We start from the raw sequence: 13,385 nt of genomic DNA, 5'->3' as shown, positions 1-13,385 counted from the left end.
TCTAAATTTATTATCTGAAGTATGTTGCTTTAACTCTGCAGGTGGATACATTTTATTTTACAGTCCAGGATATAAATAGACACCCACTTCTTGATATATCTGGAACAGTTTCAGATACCGCCTCACTCCTAGAGGGTTCAATCCCCAGTGTTCTCCAGTGATGAATGATGAAAATTTCCTTTTTTCAGAAAGGTAAACTCATCCCACACACCAAACCGTTTAAACCTACTTGGCTGACACAGGGAAATTAGAGAGTAGCCACACAAAATGCTCAGCTCTGAATCCACAAGTCACAGCGCCTTAGGACTCAGAAGGGATTACAAAATGGTAGGCACAGCAGTCATTAACAGGTCAGCTTCGCCTTCCTCCCTCCAAGTGGCGGCTGTTCAATTTCCCTATGGCAGGCAAGAAGACCAAACTGCAATTACAGTCTCTGGGTGTTTACACCAGTGGGTGACTGCTAACTACCTTTAATTGCTAGCAGCTGCTCACGGTCTCTAGCTTGTCAGAGTTACATTTGCTCTTAAACTACACTGGGTTCTCGTTCCTCTGATATGCTGCAGACTCTGGAGGTCCCATGAAAACAAATGAACCAAAATAAGACTCCATTTTCAACAACTTCAAGAGCTCCTGGCACAGGTCGTCCAAAGTGTTAAGGCAGCATTAAGGAATTACTCATTCACAGTAAACTGTCTCTGTTCTAGTGGATTTTATTTAGCTAATTCCAATTTTTTTCAGAAAGAACTATTGGAACTCATACTCAACCCTGACACTGCTTTGTTTTCCCTTAAAGCAAAAATCCAGTTGGTTTGCTTTTAAAATCTGTATAGATTTCTGCTGGGGTACCTATCAACCCGAAAACAACACAGAACAAGGCTGTTTCCCAGAAAAGGCTTGGTTATTCTAGTTACTTTTACCACATGTATCAACAGTTGCAATTAAAACAGCTACAACCTACTGCAGATAGACCATTTAGAATCAGCGAAAAAGAAAGGTCGGATGGGAAGGAAAAAATCCCACCAACTCTAACAACAGTGTGCAATTTATCCAAATCATGCTAAATGAAGACTGTGTACGCCATAACTCCTGCTCCACTCCCTTTGCAGAGGAATGTTTCTGATGTAAGACTTCAGTGTCAGGTTTCCTGACTCTCACAATTCATGCATTCCTAGGTACACACAGCCCACCTTGAAAAGCAGGAATGCAGAAACTTTCCAACCGAGTCACATATTTCATCCAATGATCACTCTGTGATGATCGTTAGAGGAAACGTAGAGTCCTGATTCCCACCCTCAAAGGTTCTAACCGCAAGGCTGTTGTGCAAAGTGGCCTCCTCTCTCTTTTTAAGTGTTTAAAAAAGGAAGATTAGCCACTGGGAATCCCAGGATGCCAAAGGAGCCAACTCAGGTGCACGAATGATGTAGCAGTGTGTGGAGTTTCCTAATGCCTGCCTCCCTTTCTCCTTAGTGCGTGGAAGCATCAACGCATCTTGCATTACCTGTAAAAAGAGGTAAGTATCAAGTATCCTGAATCCTAGGGACCTAAAATTTCTGTTCTGTTCAAGAACCACCATACCTAGCGAGGAAGCACTACTTTCTGTGCAAACTCATTCAGGTTCATTTATTACCTTCTGTAAATCGAGAATTGACACACAATGTTTTCTAAATATCCCGTAGAAAAACAATCTTTTAGTGTTTACACATTCTGTGGAGGTTCTTGGTTTTGTTTTACAAAACCAGCATTATGTAAGAAAATACACGCATTTAATCAGCTAAAATCTTGAATGTATGCAGAATAAGATGGCTTTGAAAGTTTTGATTTAAATAATACAAAGCAGTAAATCTGAGTACAATTAATTAAGGATGGTTTTCTGTGCATTTGTTTGTAAAATCTGTATGTACTTTTAGACCTATGAATAGATTTTATTATTGTGAGAAGCTAGACATAACTCCTTGTAATCATCGAAGTGCAGAAATTCATATAATTAAGATATTCCAGTTAATCACTAAGTACATTACCTGGATAAAGCTGGTAAGAACCACTGTGGTGCCACTTAATCAAATACTTCAAGCCATTCACTAAAAGCCATCCTTCTGAATCCATACCAAGTTCAGCTGTAACGTCCTGGAACCCATCGGGTGCAGATTGGTCTTACTATACGGCACATTGTTCCTCTGCAACTTCGGGATAAGGGAAGCGAAAGCATTTCCCCCAGCAATTCCTGGTAGCCTCTAACACCATTCTAAACAAATTGATTCTTTACCCTCATGGCTTCAAGCAGAGGAAAGCAATAGTATACTTAACACAAAGCATTCTAAAATGCTACATAAATAATTTAAAGAAAAGACCTTTTGCCACTGCTGCTAAAGGAACCTGAATTATTTATGTTACAGTGGAACACAGCTACAACAAGCATGCGCTGCCAATGTAACTGAAAAATAAGTCATATACCTGCTGCAGGAAATAATCCATCTGTATTTATAATGTAAACAGCAGAGTTTTGTTTTATTTTGGATTTCCTTGCGGATTTTTTGCTCTACCTTCTTTAGTTAATTTTTAAAATACAGTTTTACATTATTTATTATTGTGAACACCAGCTTCCTTTCAAAAATGACTTTAAGAATGCTTTTCCTTATGAAAATTCTTTCCAGGTGATGAATACTAAAAAATCAGCAAAAACTACAGCAAAGTAGTACCTTAGGAAAAAGACACGCACACAGTATCTGTTATGCTTAAGTATTTGGAAATAACAGACTTCAGCTTTGTGGAACTGATCTCTGTAGGGAATAGCAGGCAAGAACTACCTTAGACTTTCTCAACAGCTCAGATATCTCACCGCCTGTCTGCCTGGGACATGAATGATGATGTACTTCTATTATATGTCCTTTGACCTTAAGGTTTTCCCTTTGTAAAGCACCATCTAGGTATCAATAGCCAAAGTCAGACATTAGCTGGGGCTATTGATCATCCCTGTGATGATTTAGATGGCACAGTGCTCAAAACATCCGCCACAGCCAGCATGCTGTGTACGCACTCTCACTATTCCCACAGTCAGCAGGAACATACAGTTTCCAAGATAGGAAGTGGGAGAAATCTGCTAATTACAGGTCATTGTATTAACATATAATGGTTTCTGCTATTCCTAGAGCATAGGCGCTGCAGATTAACCGATCTATAGCAGTGATCTTGCATCTAAGCATTATTACAATTTGCATTCTCATTGTCTGCAATTCATGAAGCAAATCAACTACAGTTAAGGGTTTCTACTGGCCCCCACCTCTGGAAACAACACTATTTCAAGTACTTTTATCTTTTACATGTTACCTATCTTGCAAAGCCCAAGTGCAGAGTTTTGGCTAATAAGAACATCCCAGCCTTGCACAAGCTGAGTCACTACGTAAAATAAATGTAACAAAGGGTATAGTTGGTTTCCAATGCCTGGCTCTAATGTAATAAAGGCCGTATGACATGAGGCTTCATTGACCTTGGAAAGAAAACATACAGAGAGCTGTCACGCCTCCTATTATGCTGAAGAGATGTATAAAACCACATAAAATTACTTTTCACACATAAGCTTCCCTTCCTGAACTAAAGGCTATCAACAGTATTTATAGTAGCTATTTGTATGTACAAATACTATTTATTAAGATTTAGTCTAGGAAGGGAAGTATGCACTGCTATACTAATGGTTACACTAGTGCAAATTTCTCTAATCTAGACATGCCCTAAAACGTGTAAATCTGTGGATCTATTAACAAATTAGTGAGATTAGAGAAGACTGAAAAAATTCAGTGCTGTGACATATTCAATAGAAGTGAAAGCCTGAAAATGTAATTCAGACATGAATCAGAGCTTTTTATTCAATGAAGCTCTAAATGAAATAAATTAGGATTTTTCTTAGGATTCACTTTTTCTGGTTACAGTCTCTCTGGTTCTTATTTTTCCAATCCACTTTCTAGGTATTTAAGCATTAATACAATATTACTTAGGATAGCTCAACTACCCCTTTTTACATAAAATACACTACCCCGCCCCCAAAAGTAGCATATAACAATGAAGAGAGAGTCCATGTTAAATCTCCAGCACTAGCTGAAAAAATAGGTCATGCAACTCAGCAGAAAAATACATATAATTTATTGTCTGTTCTTTCACCTCTGCAACCTACATGGGCTTAGATTTCATGACTTCAGAAAACTGTATAGAATTAATTGTTAAAACACAATTACCTATGGAATTGGAATGAAATACACAAGTCATATTGGAGAACTGAAAATAAGTCAGAACTTTAAAATAAATTTTCAGATGGAAGCATAAAAAGCTTGAAGTGACTATCACATGAGTACTATCATAGAGATCTCCAAGTTTGGGTAGGCAACAGAAGTAAAACAATTTTAACATGGAACAAGAATCTTTGTGGAGACAAGAGGCAAGTACATTCCACTTTAGCTACAAAGCATCAATCCCTCAGCACCTGGAACTCAATTCAACTACATACACAAACCAAAAAAAGTCTGTGCTTTGTCTTGATTTTTGTATCAAACAGGTAACATCTGGGGGAAAAAAAACCAAACATATTTTTACTACAAAAACATAGACTGCATTTTAGAAACAGAAAGCAGAATAGACACAATTATTTTCTGTTTCCTTCTTCTGTCACTTTGCAGACAAGACAGATAGAATATAGAGTCTATCTTCTCATCTAGACAGAAATACCGTTACATCAGTAGAGAAGGAAAATACCTGATAAAGTCGGTCATCCATTGGAAAATGGCTCTGTCAGTAGGACCAAAACAGTGACATTTCTCTCAACTGTAGTTTCAGTTTTGCAAGGAATCAGAAATTAGGACATGATGGAGTTTTGCAGGTAGTATTGCTAATTTTGCATTTACATTTGCATGTAATATAAAATATTATCCTTACCATTCAAAATATTTCTTAATTTCACTGCTCTAACTACAGCAACATAGTTTGTCCCCTTTTTATTTAATAAAATTGCCTTGTACTATTGTTAAAGAATAGCAAAAGTAATAATATTTGTGTGAGTTTCTTTGCAGGACCAAGTGAACCAACTCCTGCCAAGCAAGACAAGTGAGAAAAGCCATCTCTTGTGCACGCTAAACTATACAAATTCCTTTATACCATTAAGGAACCATACTTAAACTGTTTCAATTAACTTCAAAGGTTCAGAGAAACCATCTTCTAATGTTTAACAAAGAGTGGCATTAAAGCCATGTTAACATCAAAACAAATAAGCTTAGGTGACATAAAGAGGAGTTTATTTAGAAGTACTCCAGAACTGCAAAAGCTCCATGCTGGGATTTTACAAATACCAAATTACTTACCCCCTTCTCAAAACGCATCACACTGTGAAGAAAATTCAACCTCGACAAATGCACCAACACAGCTTACAACTTATGAGCTAGAGCATATCTCTTCAAAAGCAAACAGTGTACGTAAAAGACAATAAAATACAGAAGAAGACTTTATCTACCATCTAATTATACAAAAGTCTACTGGCTCTGCCCCTTTATTATTATGAATGAAGGAGACTAGTTACAATAAAAACATGCATATCTAGAGAGATGTGCTTCCAAAAGAATTATGGAAATAAATCAGTGCAAGTATGTGAACATAATCCTGCAATATTTTCACTAGCACAGTTCCCAAAGAAGTCACGGACTTCTGCACCACTTTGGACTCACATCTTGTAATGCATCACCTTATTTATCACATATTATATTGCTTAATGTGGAAAATGGATTCTTTTTCAATATAAAAGTAAAAACAAGCTTCAGCTTACCTCCATCAGAAACAGTTGCTGACTGCAATAAGAAAAAGAGAAATATGCGTTACTTAAGTTTCGTGGTATTAGAAACCTCTGAGCTTCAAATATGTGAAGTGTTAGCTACTTTTGTCATCTTATTAACAGATAATATGAGAAAGGAAAATCTAAAGAAACCAGCTGTTGCTTTCTCACTGGTGTTTCCTCCCCACCATGAAATTCACCACGAGCCCTTTAACCACTGTCCTGGAACTTGATCCCACAATATTTACTGGACAAAGTACTTCCTGCTGTGAGTAGCTACAACAGTCCTTCTTCGATGAATAGTCAACCGGTTGGTATATGTGAGAAAGCAGGTACCTTAACACTGACCTGAAATAACTTAAAATGAAAACACCACCTCGTAATACTTTATTTCGCTGCAATATCTGGAGATATGTGGAATTAAAATTAAAATTCGGTATTTCATCAGTCAGATGACGTTAAAAACATCCCCTGCTGATCACTTCTGACTTCCACAGAGCCAAAAGGATGTTAAAAGTGTTTCCAATAAGCTAGGTAAGAACTCCTCACCATCTCTACTAATATTTTACATCAAATTTTCAAGGACAGTCAGTCTTCTAGTGAAATGTTGAAGTTTATGTGCTAAACTTCTCAATTTGATCACAAATTACCTCAAGGCAGCTAACACTTGTGTAAAAACAAGTAAGTGACCATTTCCCAAACATGTACTCCAGAGCTTGCACTTCAACACTCAGCTGAGTGAAAAACTACAAGGGCAGCTGATTTTTAGATTGAAGTTTGTATTGATTTTAATCACTATTAAAAAAAAATTATTATCTTAATTTGGGGAATCTTTTCTTGGCCATTTAAAGTATCCTTGAACCTTTAAATAACTTTCTAAATAGTTAAAAAGAAACACCTTTGTTTTGTACTGCTCTTTAAAAAGGTAGAGAAGAGTGCATTATGGATCTACAATATTTCCAAGACGGAATACACACAGAAGAAAAAAACATACATACATAAACAACTCAAAAGAAAAGCTATTTCTCCATAGTTTGTCTATATTTTCCAGTCTTGGCAACAAACACTCCCTCTCCCCTTCAAATCCACAAAAACCTTAAAAGAATAATATCTTCTCCTATTCTTTTAATTTGTATTTCACTGCAGGATTTCCTACTGCTGTTAATACTATCTGAAAAATAATATCACCTGTTATAAACTGCTGTGGCCTCACCATTCAAATCATCAGCAGAGGATCTGATCTTGTTTTTAATACAAGTATTTTGGAACTTTCAAAGTCGAAACTAGTCCCTACTGACATCATTCCTCTGGTTCTAGTTCAGATAAACACAAATAAATCTTTCATGGAGAAGGTCAAAAACATGATGGCACTTCTTATTTAACTACACAAAAATAAATGCTTCTGAATCTGGGAAGCATAATAATATAATCAAAAGTGTATCCAGGCCTCTTACATTTTTTAATGTTTCAGATAGCAAAAAAGTACTGCTTTGGGTACAGTTCTTCAGTGAGGCTCAGGACATCCTTTCTACTTCTGTTTTGCACATAGTCTAGCAAGCATATTATGCATTCAGAAGTTGTACCTTAATTCTTGCTTGTAAATTAGAAAATTTAATTTACATTACTGAACTCTGTTTTATAAATATGATTGCTTCTAATTTCTTATTCACATACAGTACAGAACAGCTGATGAATAAACTATTTCAATGTCATTTCTCAAAGGTGATAGAAAGGGATGAATCAAAGCAAAGTAACAGTACCAGTTTACACAGTAGACAGAAAAAAATAAAAATACTTTCAAAATGTATTCATTTTAGGAATGATCATTTTACTTTGTCAGCTTGCATGAACCTAGATTCAAACACCAAGCACAATTCTCCTCCATGTTTTTGAAAGGTATCAAGTAAAACGAATAGGATTCCCATAATAATAATCATAATATTTACACTTCTGTTTTCAAAAACTGGGAAGTTAACTATTGTAAAATATAATTTTAAAGGAAAAATTGTGTGATGTCATAGAAAAGCTCAAATATTACTGTAATAACACCACTTAATTAAGTTCTATGGACAATGAGATACTGTTTTACCTCAATCCATTTAGCATAACTTAATGCAGTGACCTTTCTACTCACCATGGGTTGGTTTTTTGTGTTCATTTTAAATTCTTTGTGTAATGCACATTGCATTACATGTATCAACATCTTAAAATCTCTCCAAGCAAGGACTTAGTTATTATGTTTAAACATTAAAAAAAAAAAAAATAAAAGAGTACCCACAGGAAGAACACAATTTCTTATCTAAATATCAACCACCTATTTCTGTGCTATCAAAGTATTTCAAATTTCCCTTTGGTTTTGATATAGTCCAACTTTATGTTATTTTTTTTTTTACATTACATTGTCACTAAAACTACTCAGCACGTTCCAAGCATTATCAGTTTACTTCTGTAGATCACAGAATAAAATTTATTTTAAGAATATTTTTTAAATTCATTTATGTAACTGAACTAAATCCATCAACAAAGCCAGCTAGCAACTTAAGCTTGTAATTATTGTGTAAGAATTTACAGTACTATGTTCAAAACATGTTTGCGAGTACTTAGAAATCTTAATATAAACCTGTCAGAAACTGCATGGAGTTCACATTTAGACAAAGCAGTTTCTTTTCTAAATTGTTCAGCTGAAACTTGTCTAGATTTGTCCAAAGGTATAAGTTGCAAGACCAGATTTTTTTTAAATGCTATGATGATCTCATTTTAAAAATTCACTATATGTTGGGGGCTGTTTTTCATTCTTCAGCGCTCACGCTTACCACCATTGGAGGCTCTTCAGGACAAAATTTGATCTACTGTACATATAAACTTTGTTTATTTGATGAAATATAACACTTACCACATAGGTATTAAGAACTACCTATTAAAAAAACATATCTATTAAAAAGCTGTAAAATTTAACAGTTCCTGTATGCAGCCATTTCTGAAAGGAAGGATAGAGCATGACCCTGTGCCAGCTAGGGCTAATGTGAAGATTTAAGAAAAAGTATGTCATTCCAAATGACAGGACATACCTGTATTCATTTTGTGAATGTACATATGAACTATCACCCAGAGATAAAATCTAATTGTATTCAACCCTCAAATCTTTCACAACCAGATAAGAACTGAAATTAGTTCTTCAAAGTACCCTGACTTCCAATTGGTTTAGGAAAAAGGCCATGGTATATGTCAGGACTCTGATGGTAACAAATTACCAAAATTTAAAAAATGAATCTAGTTTAGGAAAACTAAAATGTCTTCCAGTATATCTCTTCGTGGGAACTCTGATGGCTCATCTAGCTGGATTAGCAGCTGAGCACACACCACAAAGGTGGAGGATGCAACTCTTCCCTAGACTTCAGGTCAAGATCTTGATCCCTGTGATCCAAGTGAGGAACCCAGTGCCAGGGCCAGCAAGCTGAACAGTGACTTCCCAGGTATCATACACCATAAAAGATGTTCTAGGTCTCTGTAAACTGGCAAGTGCTTCAGCATATATTATATAGCATAAAGTTCTGATTAAGAGAAAACATGTAAAATTTCTCTTTGTATCATCTCTATTTGCTAGGTGGAAAAACCAGAAGGGCTCATGAGTTTTTTGATGTCATGTTCAGGATTTGCTTGCAACAAATCTAAAAGAAAATAAGTTTACAATAATTAACCGGGACAAAACTACTTTGTGAGTACATAAACCTTTTGTTGCAGTCTAGAAGTCAACAACGTAGTATCTTGCACCAACAACAAGGCAAAAAGGGAGAGAGGGCATGAAGGAGAATAATTCATAATGTTGAAACAGCCTATAACTTTTAGCTTTCATGGTCTATAACCTGCTAGATGTGTGCACCACTGCATGAAACTAGTCTGATGACATCTTTCAGTTGACAGAAACTGTTAGCCAGAAAATCCACTTACTTCTATTTTACATGGACCAGGTCACAGGAAACTAAGTACTATCAAAGTCTGACATAAAACTATGATGCAGAAAACCCAAAAACACCCCACCCAGATCCCAGACATGACATTGAGCAAATAAAACCATGTGTACAGACTACCCATGTAACACAATACATAAATGTCCTTTTTCTCCACCTCAAAATTTGTCGTTCAAGTCAAAGTCATGCTCAAGCACTTGAGAAGAGCAAAGGGAAAGACGGGAACAGCAGGAAGGTTGACAGATACTGGGAAATGCCAGGCCTTAGCAATAAAATGGAGCAACATGAAATCATCTGTGCTAATATACTGTGGGTGAGTGCCTTCTTGAGTCAAAAAAGATATATATATTTCCAACTGCTTCTGAGATGCAGAGGGATAAAATCTACAAGGAGACTGAAGAAGTATTCCTCTCTCCCACCCTAACGATGACAAAATCACAGACTAAACAGAAACATCTATTTATTCCCTGTGCATCCAGAAAGATTCAGAGAAAAAGGGATCTAAAATGACCTCTCTATGTGTCCTTTCTAAAGCACACTTTCTTCCAACACAGGCAGGCATCGACTTTTTGCTGTATCCAAAGAATTCTCTGACTGCTGCCTTCAGAATCTGTTAGACTTACCTAGTACAATATTATACTACACACTATTTACATTAATTAATTAAGCCTTTCAGCTTGGAATAGCATACCTAGCTCCACCAACCCTCTAAACTGATTTTCTTAGATTATTTTAATATACAAAAGAAGTTTGGGAAGCTTGTGCTGCTTACAAGATGAAGATTTACAGACCGAATACAAATAGCCAACTTTGAAATCTGTCACTTGGCTCAGGGAAAGCCTATCACTCAGTCAACTGTCTGCTTCCATCGAGCTTTGTTCAAACTCCTTATTAAATCACCTGAAGCAACTTCTTTTGCCAAGGTATGAATTACAAGCAGGTCCCTAGATCTTCTGTCACATTACTCCAAGACTTATATTACATATGTGTATTTTTATCCTTTTAAATGCATTACAGCATTAACATTGTACAAATGCCATGAACTCTAATGATCTCTGGGACACAGATCACGCCTCAAAATATGGTAAACATTGTTTTAACATTTTAAATAAAAAATAAAGCCATATTACTTATAAATTTTGCTAGATTTCCCTTCTAATAAATACTCCCAAGTGTCTTCCTCACCTAAATATTTGACTAATATTATTTTTATCCTCAGTTAAAAATATTATTGCAATTAATTTAATGATTTAGAATTCCACAAAAAGGATGCCCCTTCAGAATGCCACTTAAAGGAGAAGTATTACATAATTTGTCTTTTCAATTCTCTGCCACCAAAGAGGTGCATTTCTAATAGTTAATACAAAAGTATTATAAATGTAAGAATTACCCCCCCAAAAAAAATACAGTACAACTACTGTACAATAATTTTACTGAATACATTCTTCTCTGAAGGTTAAATATTTTCATCAAATATTTTAATGTATAAAAACAAAATATGATCAGTAAATGATGTGACATTTGGAATGCCTTTAAGAAATAAATGTTCAACTTTTTACCCCAAACAAAACCAATCTTATCACACATAAACACAATGCCTTAAATGCCAAATCCATCCCCAAAATTATTTTGATAAAGACTTATACAAAATATACACAATTTTACCTAAAGATATAATGTTGATATAATAAGACAGAAATCATATACAAAATATATTGCACAGAATTAAAAAAATAGGCATAGATTATAAACATACTGATTTTTCAGCTTTATACATATTGGGCACAGCTCATAAATACGTCTCAAAATCTGAATGTTAGTTGGTACAATAAGATTCCCTTTACTCTTCTCTGGTAATAAAACCCAATGTTTCCATTTACAAAGGAATTTTAACTCAAATACTTTAAAGTAAAAAAGCTTAAAGGCTAAGCAAAAAGCATTCTGAAGCTGATAACATTCTTCTCCAATTTCTTGCCAATAACAATAGCCTCTTTTAATTTCTCACTGCAACAATGCCTTGCCTTAGCTAAATATAATACATATCACTTACCCGCTCTTCGTAAGAAACAGCAGTTATTTTTCCTAACAGTACTCTTCCTAAATTCATCTTCACTTAATAGGGAAAAAGCATTTCCTTAACACATCAGCGTCTCAAAGATTAAACTAAAAAATTCAACCCCGTTCCATGCCTGTACATGCCAGTAAAGTTTAAAGGCATTTCGTATGAAGTTCTATTTTACTCCCTTTATGTTACCCATAGCAACAGGCCAATGCAGGAAGCTGTGGTTCGTCAGGGATTCAGATTAGATCTCAATTATCTCTCAACAGAAAAGCTAGATCATTTTATATAAATCATGCTGATTGTATTTTAAAACGTTTCCTATAACAAATCAGGAAAACAAAATCACGTTGAGTTGTGTGATAGTCCTGTATTCAATAAAGCAGATTTCCAAGACAGTTTTCAGAAAAACATTAGTTAATCACCCTAACATTAGTTATAGAAACATTTACATAGTAAACCACTATTTTCAGAGGTTTACATAATGCAAGCCAGAATAAAGTAGGACTTCAAACCGTCTATTCTGCTTAACTTCTCAGTGGTTAACACTATAAATTGCATGTAAAAATCTGCAGTACAAGGAAACTTGGCATATTTGGTTTAACCCAGGGGCAGCCTGTTGTCACTAAAGACAAAATTCTCCTTTCAGAAACTAACTGATATTCTGCCCTTTCTTCCTCTCTACCCAAGCCTGTGCTGAACTGATGTCAAGGCAGTTCTGTGCACAGCGCCTTGGGAACAGAGAGCAAAATAGGAGACTTGTAATGTAAGAGGGAAGTGCTATTAACTTGCCTGTGACAGCAGTGTCTTCAAGAGACTGTATATGGAAAGTATAGGATTTCATGAAGTTTGCTGCTATTCACTAATACATAGGAATATGACCTAAACCATTCATTGCTGTTATTTTTTAAGCAGTCAGAATACGATTTTCTGCTAAAAATAAACACCAGAATTGCAAACTGGGAAAGATCAGTGGGCATTTTTATGCTAGTGGGATGTCCTTAAAGCCAAGGTGGACTTACTACTAGTAGTTTAGGAAAGAGTAATCTTCTCCCTTGCTCAGTGCAGCATGTGGAATCCCCCACATCCGTACTGTTCCTAGGTTGAGCCCCTACTATAAAAACAACTCTATGAAAAAGGCAAATATTACTCTGAACTTATAGAGAGAGAAAATGAGGCCAAAAGAAGTTAAGAGCCTTTACTCAAGACCTCACAGTAAGATTGCCTTGCAAAAGACAGTCCAAATCTGCACATCTTCCCATTTTTGGATTTAGGATGAAGAGACTTCGTTAACAGAAAAATTCAGTCTTCTCAATTTAATTTAGAGTGATGAGAGAAGTTGTTTTAAGCTAATTGCAGATGAAAATGGAGCAAGCATACTTCAACAAGCATTCCAGAGACATAAGCAAATTGCTGCAATGGACAAAGTTCATTTTATGACTGATTACTTGTTTGAATAGGCACACCACGGCACTTTAGCATGCTGTCTTCTACAAGTATTTAATATCATGAAGAAATGCAATGGAAACAAATGGGTAGGTAGATAGGGAAG

The 13,385-nt window shown here is 35.6% G+C and overlaps 1 protein-coding gene across 7 annotated transcripts in view; it reads right to left on the bottom strand.

The window, feature by feature from the left end:
* RGS12 (regulator of G protein signaling 12) overlaps positions 1-13,385 on the bottom strand; it is an 89,723-nt gene that overhangs the window by 38,389 nt on the left and 37,949 nt on the right. For 6 of the 7 annotated variants that reach the window (XM_063335791.1, XM_063335790.1, XM_063335797.1 and 3 more), the window contains one exon: positions 5,801-5,822. In XM_063335791.1, the coding sequence (XP_063191861.1) occupies positions 5,801-5,822 (22 nt within the window). Of the gene's footprint in view, positions 1-5,800; positions 5,823-11,824; positions 12,534-13,385 lie in introns of those variants that run through there. The other variant, XM_063335792.1, reaches the window with a different exon arrangement.

This window comes from Chroicocephalus ridibundus, chromosome 5, assembly GCF_963924245.1.
Source record: "Chroicocephalus ridibundus chromosome 5, bChrRid1.1, whole genome shotgun sequence".
NCBI classification, from domain to species: domain Eukaryota; kingdom Metazoa; phylum Chordata; class Aves; order Charadriiformes; family Laridae; genus Chroicocephalus; species Chroicocephalus ridibundus.
The sequence above is the reverse complement of the archived record's forward strand: the minus strand, read 5'-3'. Positions and strand labels throughout refer to the sequence as shown.